The 23,052-nt window shown below is 42.6% G+C and overlaps 3 protein-coding genes across 4 annotated transcripts; all 3 read right to left on the reverse strand.

Annotated features, from left to right (window-relative positions):
- Positions 1-2,170: 2,170 nt before the first annotated feature.
- Positions 2,171-7,819, reverse strand: LOC116052678 (protocadherin alpha-C2-like). The gene is made up of 2 exons (XM_036003168.1): positions 7,010-7,819; positions 2,171-4,080 (listed from the first exon to the last, which is right to left on the reverse strand). The coding sequence occupies exons 1-2, from the start codon at positions 7,672-7,674 to the stop codon at positions 2,481-2,483; spliced, it is 2,265 nt and encodes a 754-aa protein (XP_035859061.1). The 5' UTR covers positions 7,675-7,819; the 3' UTR covers positions 2,171-2,480.
- Positions 5,428-22,780, reverse strand: LOC116052680 (protocadherin alpha-C2-like). Of its 2 annotated transcripts, none has more exons than XM_036003148.1 (2): positions 20,341-22,780; positions 5,428-5,460 (listed from the first exon to the last, which is right to left on the reverse strand). In XM_036003148.1, exons 1-2 carry the CDS (start codon positions 22,753-22,755, stop codon positions 5,455-5,457), a joined length of 2,421 nt encoding a protein of 806 aa, XP_035859041.1. In that variant the 5' UTR covers positions 22,756-22,780; the 3' UTR covers positions 5,428-5,454. The 2 variants fall into 2 exon arrangements, with proteins under 2 accessions (XP_035859041.1, XP_035859039.1); XM_036003146.1 differs by lacking the exon at positions 5,428-5,460 and adding an exon at positions 14,124-14,553.
- On the reverse strand, positions 11,572-22,962 carry LOC116052494 (protocadherin alpha-C2-like). The gene is made up of 2 exons (XM_031303241.2): positions 22,792-22,962; positions 11,572-14,120 (listed from the first exon to the last, which is right to left on the reverse strand). The coding sequence occupies exon 2, from the start codon at positions 14,064-14,066 to the stop codon at positions 11,619-11,621; it is 2,448 nt and encodes an 815-aa protein (XP_031159101.1). The 5' UTR covers positions 14,067-14,120; positions 22,792-22,962; the 3' UTR covers positions 11,572-11,618.
- Between the last annotated feature and the right edge of the window lie 90 nt (positions 22,963-23,052).

The following is a 23,052-nucleotide window of genomic DNA, read 5'->3' on the forward strand; positions in this document are numbered from 1 at the left end:
CAGCATGGACATGGAGGTGTTGGCTATCTCCTTCTCTAGGATGAAATAAACTAGATACTGGTTTTCATGGAGGTCAGGGTCAAACGCAGTGAGGGAACTGAGCAAGGCCCCAGGTGCGTTATTCTCCATTACACGTAGAGTATAAAATGACTGAGGGAACTGTGGGACATTGTCATTAACATCCAGCAGCTCTAACGTCATAGTTTCATTGTCAGATAAAGGAGGAGAACCTCTGTCTGTCACAGTGAACGTGATGTCATATTCTGGAACCTTCTCACGGTCTAATGGCTCTGACACTACTAATTCATAATAGTTATCAGAGGACTCCCTCAGTTTGAAAGGCATATTATCTGGAATATGAAGATCAACCACTCCATTGTTACCTGAGTCTTTATCACTGACACTAACTACTGCTATCACTGTGTCTATCGGTTCATTTTCTTTTATTGGACTCTGAAATGATTTGATGGATATTTCTGGGTGGTTGTCATTCATATCTGTCACCTGTATTGTCAGTTTACACTGTCCAGATAAGGAGTTAGGCCCCTTATCACTGACAATAACCTCCATTTCATAAAGCTTTAAATCTTCATAATTTATCATCTCTTTCATTCTGATTTCACCATTTTCTGGATTCAAGTTAAACATCTGTTGTGTTCTCTCTGATGTATATAAACTATATGAATAAACAATGTCGGAATTTGAGCCTTCATCTAAATCAGTGGCGTTTAGTTTTACTACTAGACTGCCAATCGGGGAGTTCTCCATTATATCTATGATATATATGTCTTTGTCAAATGAAGGGGCGTTGTCGTTCACATCAAGCACGCGAACAATGATGCTGGCTGTACCTGTGCGCGTGGGAACTCCACCGTCCACAGCAGTGAGTATTAGATTATGAACAGCCTGCTGCTCTCTATCTAAAGCTTTTTTCAGAATCAAGTCAGCAAACTTTGTCCCATCTCGCCCGGTCTGAATTTCAATGGAGAAATGTTCACTTGAGCTCAGATGGTAATTTTTCACAGAATTCGTTCCAACATCTGGATCTGCAGCATTATTCAATGAGAATCTCTCTCCAACGGGGCTTGATTCAGAGATGTCCAGGTGCATCGTCCCCCGTCGAAAATGAGGAGCGTTGTCGTTAATATCCGTGATTTCCACCTCAATATTAAACATCCGTATTGGATTTTCAATTGTAGCGTCTAATCTTAGAAAGCACGATGTAGTCGTCTTCAAGGGGCATAACAACTCTCTGTCTATCCTTTCAAAGATAAACAGCTCTCCTGTGTCTTTGTTGATTTCGATATATTTCTTATTGCCTACAACGTCTACGCGCATTTTCCTTTCCTTTAGCGTCTTCACGTCTAATCCCAAATCAGTTGCTAAATTAGCAACGACAGAGCCTTCCTCCATTTCTTCGGGAACAGAATAATGGGTGACGGTAGATACCGTGTTCATGATGGCAGAAAGAAAGAGAAATACGGAAACGTACCCTCTCCTGAACAACAGTCGGATCTGATGCGCCATCGTGCAGATGTCGTTATAGCCTTATTATGACCTGAAACGTGGATACACCGTTCTCTCGTTGAAAGAGCAAACAAGACGAGGATCTCAAAAAATTAAACGCTTCTTTACGCTGAGACCGAGAGTGGCGTCCGTGTAATGCAATGTCTGACTGTCCCTCCTCCAATAAACTATCGTGAGAACGATGACATCATCAGTGAGTGTGTTTTCGTGGAGAGCAGCGACGAAATTAGTCTTGTGTGAGCCTTTGCAACTTTTTAAAACAAATATGTAATCTTGTTTTGAACTAAGACAGAGTGTGAGTGGGTTTTTATCACAGTTTAACAAACTGAAAATAAGTCTTTTGATAAAGTTTTCATTTCTGATTTCTATTTTTGTATTCCCTGGATGGGAGGTGAAATTCTAAAAGCCTGTTAAGTAGTTTTCAATTTCCGTTCTTTATTTGCATAACTTAATACACGTTTTGTTTTTTATTTGTCAAATGTGTTGACAGTGTTTGTAAAAGTATAAAGTATGTATAAGAGTATTATCTTTTGCTTCATGTTCTGCGAGTTTTACGCACGGGTGTCTGTGCGTAAAAACAATGCCAAACATAATGAATGAAGTGACCGTGTGTGTATCATCTATGGTTGCTACTGACAGTTACTTTTTTATTTAATATAGTACCCGGGGTGTCCCACATTTAGCCTCATTTCTCCTCCCAGTGTGTATGCAAAAAGATCCAGTCTGAGATAAAAATCAAACAATTAAGAAAGGGTATAGATTATTATTTTAGTATAGATTTTTCTAGAAGACTTATCTAACACATTTTCAATGTGCACAATTACATTTTTACATGTAATACATGGTTCATTTTCCACGTATAACTTATAATAAATGAATAGGAGAGTCAAATTATCAAGCGCTGAAATGACAAGTGGCTGCAATGGTCACTTTTCAGTGGACTTGGTGGACATTCACGAAGTGATCTGTGTGTAACACGTGTCAATTAGATATTTTTCCCATACCTGCAGGGTAGAAGCTGCTGAGTCACTAGTGTCTGTCAGTCCTGTGCCTCTTGGTAAACTGGACACGATGTATCTGGAGCCCTTTGGCACAGGCTGTCTAACCACCAGCTTTCCTTTCCTGGTCTCCGCTAGAAACAGACTGTACCAGTAGGCATCGTTGGAGACCAGAGTGGAATCTGCGATGGTGGAGTTCCTCTCACTGATCACACTGTTCCTGCAGGGAGGAGCCGCTTTGCTGGGCTTGGGTTTCTGACACTTGAGCACGATGGTGACCAATATGGTGATCAGCAGGAGAAACGACACCGAGCCCAGACCGATGACCAAATACAGGTTTAGGTCTGAAAAGATGTCATATTCCAGAGGTACCTCAGTCATGTCAGAGTAGGCCTTAACGACAGTCTCCACTGTGGACAGCTTGATGGTGACTGTAGCAGAGAGAGCAGGCTCCCCGTTGTCCTTGGCAACAACAACCAGTCGCTGGTGGCGCGGGTCTCTGTAACTGAACATCCTCATAGTCCGGATCTCTCCGTTGTATTGGTCCAGACTGAACAAGGTGGCGTCAGTCACCTGGAGGAACTGGTAGGTAATCCGAGAGTTGTGCACCGAGTCGGTGTCTAAGGCTATCACCTTGGCAACCAGAGAGCCTTTATCGGTGGATCTGGGGATCTTTTCCTCCACCACCGAGCCGTGCGCACGCCACGGAGAGACAATAACCGGAGCGTTGTCGTTCTGGTCCACAATGATGATGTGGACCGTCACGTTACTGCTGAGTGGAGGAGAGCCAGAGTCTCTGGCCTCGATGTGGAAAAGAAACTCCTTCTCGATCTCATAGTCAAAAGTTTTTAGTGCGTAAAGATTACCGTTCTCTGGATTGATGGAGAACAGCATGGACATGGAGGTGTTGGCTATCTCCTTCTCTAGGATGAAATAAACTAGATACTGGTTTTCATGGAGGTCAGGGTCAAACGCAGTGAGGGAGCTGAGCAAGGCCCCAGGTGCGTTATTCTCCATTACACGTATAGTATAAAATGACTGAGGGAACTGTGGGACATTGTCATTAACATCCAGCAGCTCTAACGTCATAGTTTCATTGTCAGATAAAGGAGGAGAACCTCTGTCTGTCACAGTGAACGTGATGTCATATTCTGGAACCTTCTCACGGTCTAATGGCTCTGACACTACTAATTCATAATAGTTATCAGAGGACTCCCTCAGTTTGAAAGGCATATTATCTGGAATATGAAGATCAACCACTCCATTGTTACCTGAGTCTTTATCACTGACACTAACTACTGCTATCACTGTGTCTAACTCTATGTTTTCATTGACTGGACTCTGAAATGATTTAATAGATAATTCTGGATGGTTGTCATTCATGTCTTCCACCAGAATCTGTATAGTACATTGTCCTGATAAACTATTGGCTCCTTTATCAGTAGCAATAACTTCCATATCATAAATCCTAAAATCCTCATAATTTAACATTCCTTTAACAGTAATTTCACCAGTGGAAGGATTCAGATTAAATGTTTCTTGTGTTTTCTCTGATGTATATAAACTATATGAGTACGTAACATCAGAATTTGACCCCTCATCTAAGTCTGTTGCATTGAGATGAACAACGAGACTTCCAATAGGAGAATTTTCCATTATTTCTACACTGTAATTTAATTTTTCAAAAGTCGGAGCGTTGTCATTTGTGTCGGAAACATGCACAATAACACTTGCAGTGCCAGATCGAGCAGGTGTGCCTCCATCTACAGCTGTGAGTATTAAATTATGAACAGCCTGCTGCTCCCGATCTAAAGTCTTTTTCAAGATCAAATCGGCAAATTTTGAACCATCTCTTCCAGTTTGAACTTCAATAGTAAAATGTTCACTTTCACTTAGGTGGTACGTTTTTACTGAATTGCTTCCAACATCAGGGTCAACAGCGTTGCTCAATGAGAATCTCTCCCCTTTTGACGTTGCTTCAGATATATCTAAATGTATGGCGTCTCTTCGAAACTGTGGGGCGTTGTCGTTCATATCCAGAATTTCTAGTTCTATATTAAATATTCGTAAGGGATTTTCAAGTATTACTTCCATTTTCAAGTAGCACAATGTCAGCGTTTTGGTACAAAGATATTCCCTGTCAATTTTCTCAACAACATAAAGTTCACCAGTCTCTTTGTTCACATCCAGGTATTTATTATTGGCGATGAGGTCAAGACGCATCTTCCTCTGATTCAGTGTTTTAACATCCAGGCTGAGATCGGTAGCAAGGTTAGCGATGACTGATCCTTCTTTCATCTCCTCTGGTATTGAATAATGAGTGACTGAGGCCGTAACATGATTTATGAAAGAAAAGAAAATCGCAAACGCCACGTACCTTTTCCGTGCCTGCATTGTTAAATCAGGCCGCATCATTGTTCTTCTGTTCACTGCACGTATAGCATGCCAGTCGTTACAAAGCATATATCCACTGATTTACAACGTTGCCATTAAATTCTCCATCCAACCCGATTAATGAAAATGTAATTCCGACAGTGTTTTAAAGTGTAGAACTGCGAAGTCGGCCTTTTTCGTTTTTAATGTAAGATTCAGCACCACGGAGCTGTCCGGCGGTTTGAAGCTCTGATATTTTTACAGTGATTCTCTGTCATGGCGACCATTGGTTATTGTTTTATCGAGTGAACAGCGCCACACTTTGCAAATTGCGGGATGATTTATTTGAAATGAGGTATCTTAAAAAAGCACGTTTTAAATTTTAAAGGTGAGCTCAAGATGAGTGACTGCTGCACATATTGTTGAAAGGAATTATGTTGGTTATTTCTTTCTCAACATTTTTAGTGACGTTATATTCTGAAATACTATACTATGTTAAATGGCAAGTTAAAAGATACGTAACACTAGAATCTAGAGGAGAAATGTTTAACTTTGGTCATACCTGCAGAGTGGAAGCTGCTGAGTCACTAGTGTCTGTCAGTCCTGTGCCTCTTGGTAAACTGGACACGATGTATCTGGAGCCCTTTGGCACAGGCTGTCTAACCACCAGCTTTCCTTTCCTGGTCTCTGCTAGAAACAGACTGTACCAGTAGGCATCGTTGGAGACCAGAGTGGAATCTGCGATGGTGGAGTTCCTCTCACTGATCACACTGTTCCTGCAGGGAGGAGCCGCTTTGCTGGGCTTGGGTTTCTGACACTTGAGCACGATGGTGACCAATATGGTGATCAGCAGGAGAAACGACACCGAGCCCAGACCGATGACCAAATACAGGTTTAGGTCTGAAAAGATGTCATATTCCAGAGGCACCTCAGTCATGTCAGAGTAGGCCTTAACGACAGTCTCCACTGTGGACAGCTTGATGGTGACTGTAGCAGAGAGAGCAGGCTCCCCGTTGTCCTTGGCAACAACAACCAGTCGCTGGTGGCGCGGGTCTCTGTAACTGAACATCCTCATAGTCCGGATCTCTCCGTTGTACTGGTCCAGACTGAACAAGGTGGCGTCAGTCACCTGGAGGAACTGGTAGGTAATCCGAGAGTTGTGCACCGAGTCGGTGTCTAAGGCTATCACCTTGGCAACCAGAGAGCCTTTATCGGTGGATCTGGGGATCTTTTCCTCCACCACCGAGCCGTGCGCACGCCACGGAGAAACAATAACCGGAGCGTTGTCGTTCTGGTCCACAATGATGATGTGGACCGTCACGTTACTGCTGAGTGGAGGAGAGCCAGAGTCTCTGGCCTCGATGTGGAAAAGAAACTCCTTCTCGATCTCATAGTCAAACGTTTTTAGTGCGTAAAGATTACCGTTCTCTGGATTGATGGAGAACAGCATGGACATGGAGGTGTTGGCTATCTCCTTCTCTAGGATGAAATAAACTAGATACTGGTTTTCATGGAGGTCAGGGTCAAACGCAGTGAGGGAGCTGAGCAAGGCCCCAGGTGCGTTATTCTCCATTACACGTATGGTATAAAATGACTGAGGGAACTGTGGGACATTGTCATTAACATCCAGCAGCTCTAACGTCATAGTTTCATTGTCAGATAAAGGAGGAGAACCTCTGTCTGTCACAGTGAACGTGATGTCATATTCTGGAACCTTCTCACGGTCTAATGGCTCTGACACTACTAATTCATAATAGTTATCAGAGGACTCCCTCAGTTTGAAAGGCATATTATCTGGAATATGAAGATCAACCACTCCATTGTTACCTGAGTCTTTATCACTGACACTAACTACTGCTATCACTGTGTCTAACTCTATGTTTTCATTGACTGGACTCTGAAATGATTTAATAGATAATTCTGGATGGTTGTCATTCATGTCCTCGACGAGAATTTTGAGTTTACATTGTCCTGATAAGCTGTTGGCTCCTTTATCAGTAGCTATAACTTCCATATCATAAATCTTAAAATCTTCATAATTTAACACTCCTTTTACAGTAATCTCACCCGTGTTGGGGTTTAAATGAAACGTTTCTTGCGTTTTCTCCGATGTATATAAACTGTATGAGTATATCAAATCAGAATTTGACCCTTTATCTAAGTCTGTCGCATTGAGATGAATAACAAGACTTCCGATCGGAGAATTTTCCATTACACTGATTTGGTAGCTCTCTTCTTCAAATGTAGGGGCGTTGTCATTTGTGTCTAAAACATGAACAATAATGCTGGCAGTACCAGAACGAGATGGCATACCGCCATCTACAGCTGTAAGTATTAAATAATGAACAGCCTGCTGCTCTCGGTCCAATGTCTTTTTCAGGATTAAATCAGCAAATTTGGATCCATCTCTTCCAGTCTGAATTTCTATTGTGAAATAATCACTTTCGCTCAAATGGTATGTTTTCACAGAGTTTGAACCAACGTCTGGGTCAACTGCATTACTCACAGAAAAGCGCTCACCAGCCTGCGTAGCCTCTGAAATGTCTAAATCTATCGTGTCTCTTCGAAAATGAGGTGCGTTGTCATTTATGTCCATTATCTCTAATTCAATATAAAATATTCGTTTTGGGTTTTCAATTATTGCTTCCATTTTCAGATAACAGGATGTCTTGGCGGGACATAGGGACTCTCTGTCAATTCGTTCAACAATGTAAAGCTCCCCTGTTTCTTTGTTCACATCCAGATATTTCCGATTGGCAATAATCTCTATGCGCATTTTCCGTTCGACTAATGTCTTCACATCTAGTCCCAAATCCCCAGCTAGATTTGCGACGACAGAGTCTTCTTCGAGTTCCTCGGGAACAGAATAGTGTGATACAGCCGACGTGGAATTTAAGGTGGCAACAAAAAGAAGAATTGTCGACACATACCTTTTCCAATATTCAGAACAGACCCAGCCTTCCATTGTTACCCCAGATCTTTGTTTTCTTCAATGTAGTCTAAATTATTCCGTACAACATTTAGGTCAATTGTAAAGCTTCAGTTATATTCCTAAAAGGAATGCCAGTAGGGACACTGAGAGATCCTTCAGATCCAAATTCACTCAGCACCAGGAGCTGTCCATTCGCCGTTTTCTCCTTTTCACTTAAATGACGAGTGCCTGGGCGACCGTGATGTCACAAGAGCATATGACTGGGGAACAGCGACGCTGCGTGCAGGAAGTAGTACCTCTCATCAGCGTTTGTTATATGAACATTTAAATTACTGTTGTGTACCACGAGTTGACCTCAAACTATAACATATTCTTTACACCGGGAGAGTTATTTTTATCGTCTTGTGCTGTTTCTATGGATTATGGTCAGTTTTAGTTTTCTTTTTCTTAAACTTTTTCGTTTTGTCTTAAGTTGGTTGTTTGCCGTTTTAACACGTTTAGAATCAAATTATGTTATTCTGTCTCAGATAATTTTGCGTTTTTTGTTGGCTTATTGCATTTAGTCCTGCATTGCCATGTGCAACCCCTGGATAATAACTTGTAAAGAACGACTAACAAATTGTAACTTTGAAATGTTGAGGCAAAACATATCTGGGTGGTTCTCTCTAAGATAATGTATTCATACAATACGGTTTCTATTACTATATAAATTAAATCAGCACATCAATTTTACTATTAAAATGAAAACGTCAAAATATGTTGTATAAAGGGGAATATATGAGCGCATGCATGTCTTAAAATTGATATGCATTTGTTCTAAGACAATTTCCTAAAGGCGCTTGCAAATTACGTATTCCTATATTGGTATTAAAAGAGGGTCCGTTAATGAAACAAACAGTTCGAATATGTGTAAAAGCTGTACAGGTGTTGGATCAACAAATGACTCTCACCTGCAGGGTAGAAGCTGCTGAGTCACTAGTGTCTGTCAGTCCTGTGCCTCTTGGTAAACTGGACACGATGTATCTGGAGCCCTTTGGCACAGGCTGTCTAACCACCAGCTTTCCTTTCCTGGTCTCTGCTAGAAACAGACTGTACCAGTAGGCATCGTTGGAGACCAGAGTGGAATCTGCGATGGTGGAGTTCCTCTCACTGATCACACTGTTCCTGCAGGGAGGAGCCGCTTTGCTGGGCTTGGGTTTCTGACACTTGAGCACGATGGTGACCAATATGGTGATCAGCAGGAGAAACGACACCGAGCCCAGACCGATGACCAAATACAGGTTTAGGTCTGAAAAGATGTCATATTCCAGAGGTACCTCAGTCATGTCAGAGTAGGCCTTAACGACAGTCTCCACTGTGGACAGCTTGATGGTGACTGTAGCAGAGAGAGCAGGCTCCCCGTTGTCCTTGGCAACAACAACCAGTCGCTGGTGGCGCGGGTCTCTGTAACTGAACATCCTCATAGTCCGGATCTCTCCGTTGTACTGGTCCAGACTGAACAAGGTGGCGTCAGTCACCTGGAGGAACTGGTAGGTAATCCGAGAGTTGTGCACCGAGTCGGTGTCTAAGGCTATCACCTTGGCAACCAGAGAGCCTTTATCGGTGGATCTGGGGATCTTTTCCTCCACCACCGAGCCGTGCGCGCGCCACGGAGAGACAATAACCGGAGCGTTATCGTTCTGGTCCACAACGATGATGTGGACCGTCACGTTACTGCTGAGTGGAGGAGAGCCAGAGTCTCTGGCCTCGATGTGGAAAAGAAACTCCTTCTCGATCTCATAGTCAAACGTTTTTAGTGCGTAAAGATTACCGTTCTCTGGATTGATGGAGAACAGCATGGACATGGAGGTGTTGGCTATTTCCTTCTCTAGGATGAAATAAACTAGATACTGGTTTTCATGGAGGTCAGGGTCAAACGCAGTGAGGGAGCTGAGCAAGGCCCCAGGTGCGTTATTCTCCATTACACGTATAGTATAAAATGACTGAGGGAACTGTGGGACATTGTCATTAACATCCAGCAGCTCTAACGTCATAGTTTCATTGTCAGATAAAGGAGGAGAACCTCTGTCTGTCACAGTGAACGTGATGTCATATTCTGGAACCTTCTCACGGTCTAATGGCTCTGACACTACTAATTCATAATAGTTATCAGAGGACTCCCTCAGTTTGAAAGGCATATTATCTGGAATATAAAGATCAACCACTCCATTGTTACCTGAGTCTTTATCACTGACACTAACTACTGCTATCACTGTGTCTAACTCTATGTTTTCATTGACTGGACTCTGAAATGATTTAATAGATAATTCTGGATGGTTGTCATTCATGTCTTCCACCAGAATCTTTATAGTACATTGTCCTGATAAACTATTGGCTCCTTTATCAGTAGCTATAACTTCCATATCATAAATCCTGAAATCCTCATAATTTAACATTCCTTTAACAGTAATTTCACCAGTGGAAGGATTCAAATTAAATGTTTCTTGTGTTTTCTCTGACGTATATAAACTGTACGAGTAGGTAATATCAGAATTTGACCCCTCATCTAGGTCTGTTGCATTGAGATGAACAACAAGGCTTCCTATGGGAGAATTTTCCATAATTTTTACACTCAAACTAACTTTGTCAAAAGTAGGTGTATTGTCATTTGTGTCTAAAACACGAACAATTACACTTGCAGTGCCAGATCGAGCAGGTGTGCCTCCATCTACAGCTGTGAGTATTAAATTATGAACAGCCTGCTGCTCCCGATCTAAAGTCTTTTTTAAGATCAAATCGGCAAACTTCGACCCATCTCTGCCAGTCTGAACTTCAATATTAAAATGTTCACTTTCAGTTAGATGGTATGTTTTCACTGAATTGCTTCCAACATCCGGATCAACTGCATTACTGAGAGAGAATCTCTCCCCTTTCGGCGTTGCTTCAGATATATCTAAATGTATGACGTCTCGTCGAAACTGTGGGGCGTTGTCGTTCATATCCAAAATCTCTACTTCTATGTTAAATATTCGTACTGGGTTTTCTAGTATTATTTCCAGTTTGAGATAGCAAGACGCTAATGACTTTGTAGGGCAAATGTTTTCCCTGTCAATCTTCTCAACAACATACAGTTCACCAGTCTCTTTGTTCACATCCAGGTATTTCTTATTTGCAATGATGTCAAGACGCATCTTCCTCTGATTCAGTGTTTTAACATCCAGGCTGAGATCGGTAGCAAGGTTAGCGACGACTGATCCTTCTTTCATCTCCTCTGGTATTGAATAATGAGTTCCTGATGTCGAAATATTGTGAACGAAAGACAAAAGAATAAGAATACCTAACAACACGTACCTTTTGCAAGACTGCATTGTTACAAAGGACCTCGTTGTTGTGTGGGTTCACCGCGCTTTAAACGATAGAATGTAGGTTTCCAGTAATATTGAATTCAGCTGTGAAGCCCTTAATCCCAAACATATTCACGCAGTTTTATTCCAGAGGATTTTTCCGCGCTAAAAAGAAAAGCTGCGTTTTTGGAGTGGAGTTTCAGCACCACGGAGCTCTCCGGTTGTTTCACGATCTGTCCTGATGACGGCGATTCACTGTCATGGCGTTCATGTACCGTTCTTTCATTAAGAAAACAGCGCCACCTTTATATTTTGTGGTTAACGTGAAGCACATTAAAATACATTGCATACATTTTATTTGGATTTAAAATTACCTTTTTGTCGATATTAGGCTACTGAACAGAATCGTCAGACTGTTAAAGATTTGTAATCTTGAAATGTCTAAATTGTGAAATAAAATGCCACTTAATATTGATACACGATAAGATAGAAACACGTGAACATTGGACTATTTACCTGCAGGGTAGAAGCTGCTGAATCACTAGTGTCTGTCAGTCCTGTGCCTCTTGGTAAACTGGACACGATGTATCTGGAGCCCTTTGGCACAGGCTGTCTAACCACCAGCTTTCCTTTCCTGGTCTCCGCTAGAAACAGACTGTACCAGTAGGCATCGTTGGAGACCAGAGTGGAATCTGCGATGGTGGAGTTCCTCTCACTGATCACACTGTTCCTGCAGGGAGGAGCCGCTTTGCTGGGCTTGGGTTTCTGACACTTGAGCACGATGGTGACCAATATGGTGATCAGCAGGAGAAACGACACCGAGCCCAGACCGATGACCAAATACAGGTTTAGGTCTGAAAAGATGTCATATTCCAGAGGTACCTCAGTCATGTCAGAGTAGGCCTTAACGACAGTCTCCACTGTGGACAGCTTGATGGTGACTGTAGCAGAGAGAGCAGGCTCCCCGTTGTCCTTGGCAACAACAACCAGTCGCTGGTGGCGCGGGTCTCTGTAACTGAACATCCTCATAGTCCGGATCTCTCCGTTGTACTGGTCCAGACTGAACAAGGTGGCGTCAGTCACCTGGAGGAACTGGTAGGTAATCCGAGAGTTGTGCACCGAGTCGGTGTCTAAGGCTATCACCTTGGCAACCAGAGAGCCTTTATCGGTGGATCTGGGGATCTTTTCCTCCACCACCGAGCCGTGCGCGCGCCACGGAGAAACAATAACCGGAGCGTTGTCGTTCTGGTCCACAATGATGATGTGGACCGTCACGTTACTGCTGAGTGGAGGAGAGCCAGAGTCTCTGGCCTCGATGTGGAAAAGAAACTCCTTCTCGATCTCATAGTCAAACGTTTTTAGTGCGTAAAGATTACCGTTCTCTGGATTGATGGAGAACAGCATGGACATGGAGGTGTTGGCTATCTCCTTCTCTAGGATGAAATAAACTAGATACTGGTTTTCATGGAGGTCAGGGTCAAACGCAGTGAGGGAGCTGAGCAAGGCCCCAGGTGCGTTATTCTCCATTACACGTATAGTATAAAATGACTGAGGGAACTGTGGGACATTGTCATTAACATCCAGCAGCTCTAACGTCATAGTTTCATTGTCAGATAAAGGAGGAGAACCTCTGTCTGTCACAGTGAACGTGATGTCATATTCTGGAACCTTCTCACGGTCTAATGGCTCTGACACTACTAATTCATAATAGTTATCAGAGGACTCCCTCAGTTTGAAAGGCATATTATCTGGAATATAAAGATCAACCACTCCATTGTTACCTGAGTCTTTATCACTGACACTAACTACTGCTATCACTGTGTCTAACTCTATGTTTTCATTGACTGGACTCTGAAATGATTTAATAGATAATTCTGGATGGTTGTCATTCATGTCTTCCACCAGAATTTTTATAGTACATTGTCCTGATAAACTATTGGCTCCTTTATCAGTAGCTATAACTTCCATATCATAAATCCTGAAATCCTCATAATTTAACATTCCTTTAACAGTAATTTCACCAGTGGAAGGATTCAAATTAAATGTTTCTTGCGTTTTCTCTGACGTATATAAACTGTACGAGTAGGTAATATCAGAATTTGACCCCTCATCTAAGTCTGTTGCATTGAGATGAACAACAAGGCTTCCTATGGGAGAATTTTCCATAATTTTTACACTCAAACTAACTTTGTCAAAAGTAGGTGCATTGTCATTTGTGTCCAAAACACGAACAATTACACTTGCAGTGCCAGATCGAGCAGGTGTGCCTCCATCTACAGCTGTGAGTATTAAATTATGAACAGCCTGCTGCTCCCGATCTAAAGTCTTTTTCAAGATCAAATCGGCAAACTTCGACCCATCTCTGCCAGTCTGAACTTCAATATTAAAATGTTCACTTTCAGTCAGATGGTATGTTTTCACTGAATTGCTTCCAACATCCGGATCAACTGCATTACTGAGAGAGAATCTCTCCCCTTTCGGCGTTGCTTCGGATATATCTAAATGTATGGCGTCTCGTCGAAACTGTGGGGCGTTGTCGTTCATATCCAAAATCTCTACTTCTATGTTAAATATTCGTACTGGGTTTTCTAGTATTATTTCCAGTTTGAGATAGCAAGACGCTGATGACTTGGTTGTGCAAATATTTTCCCTGTCAATCTTCTCAACAACATACAGTTCACCAGTCTCTTTGTTCACATCCAGGTATTTCTTATTTGCAATGATGTCAAGACGCATCTTCCTCTGATTCAGTGTTTTAACATCCAGGCTGAGATCGGTAGCAAGGTTAGCGACGACTGATCCTTCTTTCATCTCCTCTGGTATTGAATAATGAGTCACTGATGTCGAAATATTGTGAACGAAAGACAAAAGAATAAGAATACCTAACAACACGTACCTTTTGCAAGACTGCATTGTTACAAAGGACCTCGTTGTTGTGTGGGTTCACCGCGCTTTAAACGAAAGAATGTAGGTTTCCAGTAATATTGAATTCAGCTGTGAAGCCCTTAATCCCAAACATATTCACGCAGTTTTATTCCAGAGGATTTTTCCGCGCTAAAAAGAAAAGCTGCGTTTTTGGAGTGGAGTTTCAGCACCACGGAGCTCTCCGGTTGTTTCACGATCTGTCCTGATGACGGCGATTCACTGTCATGGCGTTCATGTACCGTTCTTTCATTAAGACAACAGCGCCACCTTTATATTTTGTGGTTAACGTGAAGCACATTAAAATACATTGCATACATTTTATGTGGATTTAAAATTACCTTTTTGTCGATATTACTGAACAGAATCGTCAGACTGTTAAAGATTTGTAATCTTGAAATGTCTAAATTGTGAAATAAAATGCCACTTAATATTGATACACGATAAGATAGAAACACGTGAACATTGGACTATTTACCTGCAGGGTAGAAGCTGCTGAATCACTAGTGTCTGTCAGTCCTGTGCCTCTTGGTAAACTGGACACGATGTATCTGGAGCCCTTTGGCACAGGCTGTCTAACCACCAGCTTTCCTTTCCTGGTCTCTGCTAGAAACAGACTGTACCAGTAGGCATCGTTGGAGACCAGAGTGGAATCTGCGATGGTGGAGTTCCTCTCACTGATCACACTGTTCCTGCAGGGAGGAGCCGCTTTGCTGGGCTTGGGTTTCTGACACTTGAGCACGATGGCGACCAATATGGTGATCAGCAGGAGAAACGACACCGAGCCCAGACCGATGACCAAATACAGGTTTAGGTCTGAAAAGATGTCATATTCCAGAGGCACCTCAGTCATGTCAGAGTAGGCCTTAACGACAGTCTCCACTGTGGACAGCTTGATGGTGACTGTAGCAGAGAGAGCAGGCTCCCCGTTGTCCTTAGCAACAACAACCAGTCGCTGGTGGCGCGGGTCTCTGTAACTGAACATCCTCATAGTCCGGATCTCTCCGTTGTACTGGTCCAGACTGAACAAGGTGGCGTCAGTCACCTGGAGGAACTGGTAGGTAATCCGAGAGTTGTGCACCGAGTCGGTGTCTAAGGCTATCACCTTGGCAACCAGAGAGCCTTTATCGGTGGATCTGGGGATCTTTTCCTCCACCACCGAGCCGTGCGCGCGCCACGGAGAGACAATAACCGGAGCGTTGTCGTTCTGGTCCACAATGATGATGTGGACCGTCACGTTACTGCTGAGTGGAGGAGAGCCAGAGTCTCTGGCCTCGATGTGGAAAAGAAACTCCTTCTCGATCTCATAGTCAAAAGTTTTTAGTGCGTAAAGATTACCGTTCTCTGGATTGATGGAGAACAGCATGGACATGGAGGTGTTGGCTATCTCCTTCTCTAGGATGAAATAAACTAGATACTGGTTTTCATGGAGGTCAGGGTCAAACGCAGTGAGGGAGCTGAGCAAGGCCCCAGGTGCGTTATTCTCCATTACACGTATAGTATAAAATGACTGAGGGAACTGTGGGACATTGTCATTAACATCCAGCAGCTCTAACGTCATAGTTTCATTGTCAGATAAAGGAGGAGAACCTCTGTCTGTCACAGTGAACGTGATGTCATATTCTGGAACCTTCTCACGGTCTAATGGCTCTGACACTACTAATTCATAATAGTTATCAGAGGACTCCCTCAGTTTGAAAGGCATATTATCTGGAATATGAAGATCAACCACTCCATTGTTACCTGAGTCTTTATCACTGACACTAACTACTGCTATCACTGTGTCTAACTCTATGTTTTCATTGACTGGACTCTGAAATGATTTAATAGATAATTCTGGATGGTTGTCATTCATGTCTTCAACCAGAATCTTTATAGTACATTGTCCTGATAAACTATTGGCTCCTTTATCAGTAGCTATAACTTCCATATCATAAATCCTGAAATCTTCATAATTTAACATTCCTTTAACAGTAATTTCACCAGTGGAAGGATTCAAATTAAATGTTTCTTGCGTTTTCTCTGACGTATATAAACTGTACGAGTAGGTAATATCAGAATTTGATCCCTCATCTAGGTCTGTTGCATTGAGATGAACAACAAGGCTTCCTATGGGAGAATTTTCCATAATTTTTACACTCAAACTAACTTCGTCAAAAGTAGGTGCATTGTCATTTGTGTCCAAAACACGAACAATTACACTTGCAGTGCCAGATCGAGCAGGTGTGCCTCCATCTACAGCTGTGAGTATTAAATTATGAACAGTCTGCTGCTCCCGATCTAAAGTCTTTTTCAAGATCAAATCGGCAAACTTCGATCCTTCTCTGCCAGTCTGAACCTCAAGGTTAAAATGTTCACTTTTAGTCAAATTGTACGTTTTTACTGAATTGGTTCCAATATCAGGGTCCACTGCATTGCTTAACGAAAATCTCTCTCCAACGGGCGTTGCTTCAGATATATCTAAATGAATTGCATCTCTTCGGAATTGCGGGGCGTTGTCGTTAATATCTAAAATCTCCAGTTCTATATTAAAGATTCTTAATGGATTCTCAAGTATTACTTCCAGTTTGAGATAGCACGATGCTGACATCTTGGTTGGGCAATGTTCCCTGTCAATCTTCTCAACAATGTACAGTTCCCCAGTCTCTTTGTTCACATCCACATATTTTTTATTACCGATAATGTCAAGACGCATCTTCCTCTGATTCAGTGTTTTAACATCCAGGCTGAGATCGGTAGCAAGGTTAGCGACGACTGATCCTTCTTTCATCTCCTCTGGTATTGAATAATGAGTCACTGATGCAGATATAAGATACACGATTGAAAAAAGAGTAATGAGCGCCACGTACCTTCTGTGTGACTGCATGGTATCAACGGTCCCCATTGTTGTGTGTTTAACGTTCGAAGCACTTCAGCCGATCTAATGCATGTTTCTAATGGTCTGTACAATTGCTGTTATGACCTCGATCAAAACGTTCTCCTGCGATTTAAATCCCCAAAAAGTTTCGTCGGATTTGAGAGCTAAATGGTGCTGCTTTTTATTCGTGCGAGTTTCAGCACCACGGAGCTGTTTGTTTTTCAACCTCTACCCCACTAACAAAGGTTCACCGTCATGGCGTTCGTGGCCTGGTGTTTTTTCGAGTAAACAGCGCCACTCTTTGCATACTAGAACACCTTGCAGTTGAGACATATGAGCTAAAAAGATTCGAAGGAGGTTTAACTCAGAAATGAGTTGAAGATTATAAACCGCTGCATATGTTGCCAAAGAAACGCAGATTATCAATTTGTCTGAGTAACTAAACGTTGGAACTATAAACATTTTACATAGGAAAATTAAATAGCATAATTTGAGAAATGTATAAAGAAATGCGAACATTGGGCTCCTACCTGCAGAGTGGAAGCTGCTGAGTCACTAGTGTCTGTCAGTCCTGTGCCTCTTGGTAAACTGGACACGATGTATCTGGAGCCCTTTGGCACAGGCTGTCTAACCACCAGCTTTCCTTTCCTGGTCTCCGCTAGAAACAGACTGTACCAGTAGGCATCGTTGGAGACCAGAGTGGAATCTGCGATGGTGGAGTTCCTCTCACTGATCACACTGTTCCTGCAGGGAGGAGCCGCTTTGCTGGGCTTGGGTTTCTGACACTTGAGCACGATGGTGACCAATATGGTGATCAGCAGGAGAAACGACACCGAGCCAAGACCGATGACCAAATACAGGTTTAGGTCTGAAAAGATGTCATATTCCAGAGGTACCTCAGTCATGTCAGAGTAGGCCTTAACGACAGTCTCCACTGTGGACAGCTTGATGGTGACTGTAGCAGAGAGAGCAGGCTCCCCGTTGTCCTTGGCAACAACAACCAGTCGCTGGTGGCGCGGGTCTCTGTAACTGAACATCCTCATAGTCCGGATCTCTCCGTTGTACTGGTCCAGACTGAACAAGGTGGCGTCAGTCACCTGGAGGAACTGGTAGGTAATCCGAGAGTTGTGCACCGAGTCGGTGTCTAAGGCTATCACCTTGGCAACCAGAGAGCCTTTATCGGTGGATCTGGGGATCTTTTCCTCCACCACCGAGCCGTGCGCGCGCCACGGAGAGACAATAACCGGAGCGTTGTCGTTCTGGTCCACAACGATGATGTGGACCGTCACGTTACTGCTGAGTGGAGGAGAGCCAGAGTCTCTGGCCTCGATGTGGAAAAGAAACTCCTTCTCGATCTCATAGTCAAACGTTTTTAGTGCGTAAAGATTACCGTTCTCTGGATTGATGGAGAACAGCATCGACATGGAGGTGTTGGCTATCTCCTTCTCTAGGATGAAATAAACTAGATACTGGTTTTCATGGAGGTCAGGGTCAAACGCAGTGAGGGAGCTGAGCAAGGCCCCAGGTGCGTTATTCTCCATTACACGTATAGAATAAAATGACTGAGGGAACTGTGGGACATTGTCATTAACATCCAGCAGCTCTAACGTCATAGTTTCATTGTCAGATAAAGGAGGAGAACCTCTGTCTGTCACAGTGAACGTGATGTCATATTCTGGAACCTTCTCACGGTCTAATGGCTCTGACACTACTAATTCATAATAGTTATCAGAGGACTCCCTCAGTTTGAAAGGCATATTATCTGGAATATAAAGATCAACCACTCCATTGTTACCTGAGTCTTTATCACTGACACTAACTACTGCTATCACTGTGTCTAACTCTATGTTTTCATTGACTGGACTCTGAAATGATTTAATAGATAATTCTGGATGGTTGTCATTCATGTCTTCCACCAGAATTTTTATAGTACATTGTCCTGATAAACTATTGGCTCCTTTATCAGTAGCTATAACTTCCATATCATAAATCCTGAAATCCTCATAATTTAACATTCCTTTAACAGTAATTTCACCAGTGGAAGGATTCAAATTAAATGTTTCTTGCGTTTTCTCTGACGTATATAAACTGTACGAGTAGGTAATATCAGAATTTGACCCCTCATCTAAGTCTGTTGCATTGAGATGAACAACAAGGCTTCCTATGGGAGAATTTTCCATAATTTTTACACTCAAACTAACTTTGTCAAAAGTAGGTGCATTGTCATTTGTGTCCAAAACACGAACAATTACACTTGCAGTGCCAGATCGAGCAGGTGTGCCTCCATCTACAGCTGTGAGTATTAAATTATGAACAGCCTGCTGCTCCCGATCTAAAGTCTTTTTCAAGATCAAATCGGCCATCTTCGACCCCTCTCTGCCAGTCTGAACTTCAATATTAAAATGTTCACTTTCAGTCAGATGGTATGTTTTCACTGAATTGCTTCCAACATCCGGATCAACTGCATTACTGAGAGAGAATCTCTCCCCTTTCGACGTTGCTTCGGATATATCTAAATGTATGACGTCTCGTCGAAATTGTGGGGCGTTGTCGTTCATATCCAAAATCTCTACTTCTATGTTAAATATTCGTACTGGGTTTTCTAGTGTTACCTCCAGTCTGAGATAGCAAGACGACTTTGCAGGACAAATATTTTCCCTGTCAATCTTCTCGACAACATACAGTTCACCAGTCTCTTTGTTCACATCCAGGTATTTCTTATTTGCAATGATGTCAAGACGCATCTTCCTCTGATTCAGTGTTTTAACATCCAGGCTGAGATCGGTAGCAAGGTTAGCGATGACTGATCCTTCTTTCATCTCCTCTGGTATTGAATAATTAGTCACCGAATTCGATATGTGATGAACCAAGGATAAAATAATAACGAGCAGCACGTACCTTTTGCAAGTCTGTATTGTTACAGAGGACCCCATTGTCGTGTGTAGGTTCAGCTCAATTCAGCCAATATAATGTACATTTCCGGTGATATTCAAATTTTCTTGTACGGCCCTGATACCAATATTCACACAATTTTAATCCCCAGGATATATCAGTGCAAAAAACGGGAGATCGCGTTTTCGACGCGATATTTCAGCACCACGGAACTGTCCGCTTTCTTCTTTCTGCCCCAGTAACAACGATTCACTGTCAAGGCAGTAGGGGCTGTTTTTTTATTCAGAGAACAGCGCCACCGTTTGCATTTTGAAGATGTGTTAACGTTGAACGTAAAGCAGATTTTAATACATTTTAAAGATTATGTGTGGTTTAAAAAAAAAAAAAATCCAGACATTGCTGAATAGCATCGTTAGATTGATACGTATTTTAATCTAAAAATGTCTGTGGAAAATATAATGTTACTTAATGTTGACAAATAATGCACTTAAAACCAAAAGCACATTCTACTCTTACCTGCAGAGTGGAAGCTGCTGAGTCACTAGTGTCTGTCAGTCCTGTGCCTCTTGGTAAACTGGACACGATGTATCTGGAGCCCTTTGGCACAGGCTGTCTAACCACCAGCTTTCCTTTCCTGGTCTCTGCTAGAAACAGACTGTACCAGTAGGCATCGTTGGAGACCAGAGTGGAATCTGCGATGGTGGAGTTCCTCTCACTGATCACACTGTTCCTGCAGGGAGGAGCCGCTTTGCTGGGCTTGGGTTTCTGACACTTGAGCACGATGGTGACCAATATGGTGATCAGCAGGAGAAACGACACCGAGCCCAGACCGATGACCAAATACAGGTTTAGGTCTGAAAAGATGTCATATTCCAGAGGCACCTCAGTCATGTCAGAGTAGGCCTTAACGACAGTCTCCACTGTGGACAGCTTGATGGTGACTGTAGCAGAGAGAGCAGGCTCCCCGTTGTCCTTGGCAACAACAACCAGTCGCTGGTGGCGCGGGTCTCTGTAACTGAACATCCTCATAGTCCGGATCTCTCCGTTGTACTGGTCCAGACTGAACAAGGTGGCGTCAGTCACCTGGAGGAACTGATAGGTAATCCGAGAGTTGTGCACCGAGTCGGTGTCTAAGGCTATCACCTTGGCAACCAGAGAGCCTTTATCGGTGGATCTGGGGATCTTTTCCTCCACCACCGAGCCGTGCGCGCGCCACGGAGAAACAATAACCGGAGCGTTGTCGTTCTGGTCCACAATGATGATGTGGACCGTCACGTTACTGCTGAGTGGAGGAGAGCCAGAGTCTCTGGCCTCGATGTGGAAAAGAAACTCCTTCTCGATCTCATAGTCAAACGTTTTTAGTGCGTAAAGATTACCGTTCTCTGGATTGATGGAGAACAGCATGGACATGGAGGTGTTGGCTATCTCCTTCTCTAGGATGAAATAAACTAGATACTGGTTTTCATGGAGGTCAGGGTCAAACGCAGTGAGGGAGCTGAGCAAGGCCCCAGGTGCGTTATTCTCCATTACACGTATGGTATAAAGTGACTGAGGGAACTGTGGGACATTGTCATTAACATCCAGCAGCTCTAACGTCATAGTTTCATTGTCAGATAAAGGAGGAGAACCTCTGTCTGTCACAGTGAACGTGATGTCATATTCTGGAACCTTCTCACGGTCTAATGGCTCTGACACTACTAATTCATAATAGTTATCAGAGGACTCCCTCAGTTTGAAAGGCATATTATCTGGAATATGAAGATCAACCACTCCATTGTTACCTGAGTCTTTATCACTGACACTAACTACTGCTATCACTGTGTCTAACTCTATGTTTTCATTGACTGGACTCTGAAATGATTTAATAGATAATTCTGGATGGTTGTCATTCATGTCTTCCACCAGAATCTTTATAGTACATTGTCCTGATAAACTATTGGCTCCTTTATCAGTAGCTATGACTTCCATATCATAAATCCTGAAATCCTCATAATTTAACATTCCTTTAACAGTAATTTCACCAGTGGAAGGATTCAAATTAAATGTTTCTTGTGTTTTCTCTGATGTATATAAACTATATGAGTACGTTACATCAGAATTTGACCCCTCATCTAAGTCTGTTGCATTGAGATGAACAACAAGGCTTCCTATGGGAGAATTTTCCATTATTTCTACACTGTAATTTACTTTTTCAAAATTAGGAGCGTTGTCATTTGTGTCGGAAACATGCACAATTACACTTGCAGTGCCAGATCGAGCAGGTGTGCCTCCATCTATTGCTGTGAGTAATAAATTATGAACAGCCTGCTGCTCCCGATCTAAAGTCTTTTTCAAGATCAAATCGGCAAATTTTGACCCTTCTCTGCCAGTCTGAACTTCAATATTAAAATGTTCACTTTCAGTCAGATGGTATGTTTTCACTGAATTGCTTCCAACATCCGGATCAACTGCATTACTGAGAGAGAATCTCTCCCCTTTCGGCGTTGCTTCGGATATATCTAAATGTATGGCGTCTCTTCGAAATTGTGGGGCGTTGTCGTTCATATCCAAAATCTCTACTTCTATGTTAAATATTCGTAGTGGATTTTCTAATATTACCTCCAGTCTGAGATAGCAAGACGCTGATGACTTTGTAGGGCAAATGTTTTCCCTGTCAATCTTCTCAACAACATACAGTTCACCAGTCTCTTTGTTCACATCCAGGTATTTCTTATTTGCAATGATGTCAAGACGCATCTTCCTCTGATTCAGTGTTTTAACATCCAGGCTGAGATCGGTAGCAAGGTTAGCGATGACTGATCCTTCTTTCATCTCCTCTGGTATTGAATAATGAGTCACTAATGTCGAAATAATGTGAACGAAAAATAAAATAATAAGAATAGCGAACAGCACGTACCTTTTGCAAGACTGCATTGTTACAAAGGACCTCATTGTAGTGTAGATTCACCGCGCTTTAAACGATCAAATTTACGTTTCCGGTATTATTGAATTTTGCTGCAACGGCCTTCATCTTAAACATATTCACGCAGTTTTTTCCAGAGGATTTTTCCGCGCTAAGAAGGGAAACTGCGTTTTTGGAGTGGAGTTTCAGCACCACGGAGCTGTCCGGTTGTTTCACGAGCTGCCCTGATGTCATGGCGTTCATGTGCCGTTCTTTGATTAAGAAAACAGCGCCACCTTTGTATTTTGAAAGACTATATAGTTAATGTGAAGCCCATGAGAAATGCA

The sequence above is a fragment of the Sander lucioperca genome, chromosome 1 (genome assembly GCF_008315115.2).
Source record: "Sander lucioperca isolate FBNREF2018 chromosome 1, SLUC_FBN_1.2, whole genome shotgun sequence".
Lineage (NCBI taxonomy): Eukaryota > Metazoa > Chordata > Actinopteri > Perciformes > Percidae > Sander > Sander lucioperca.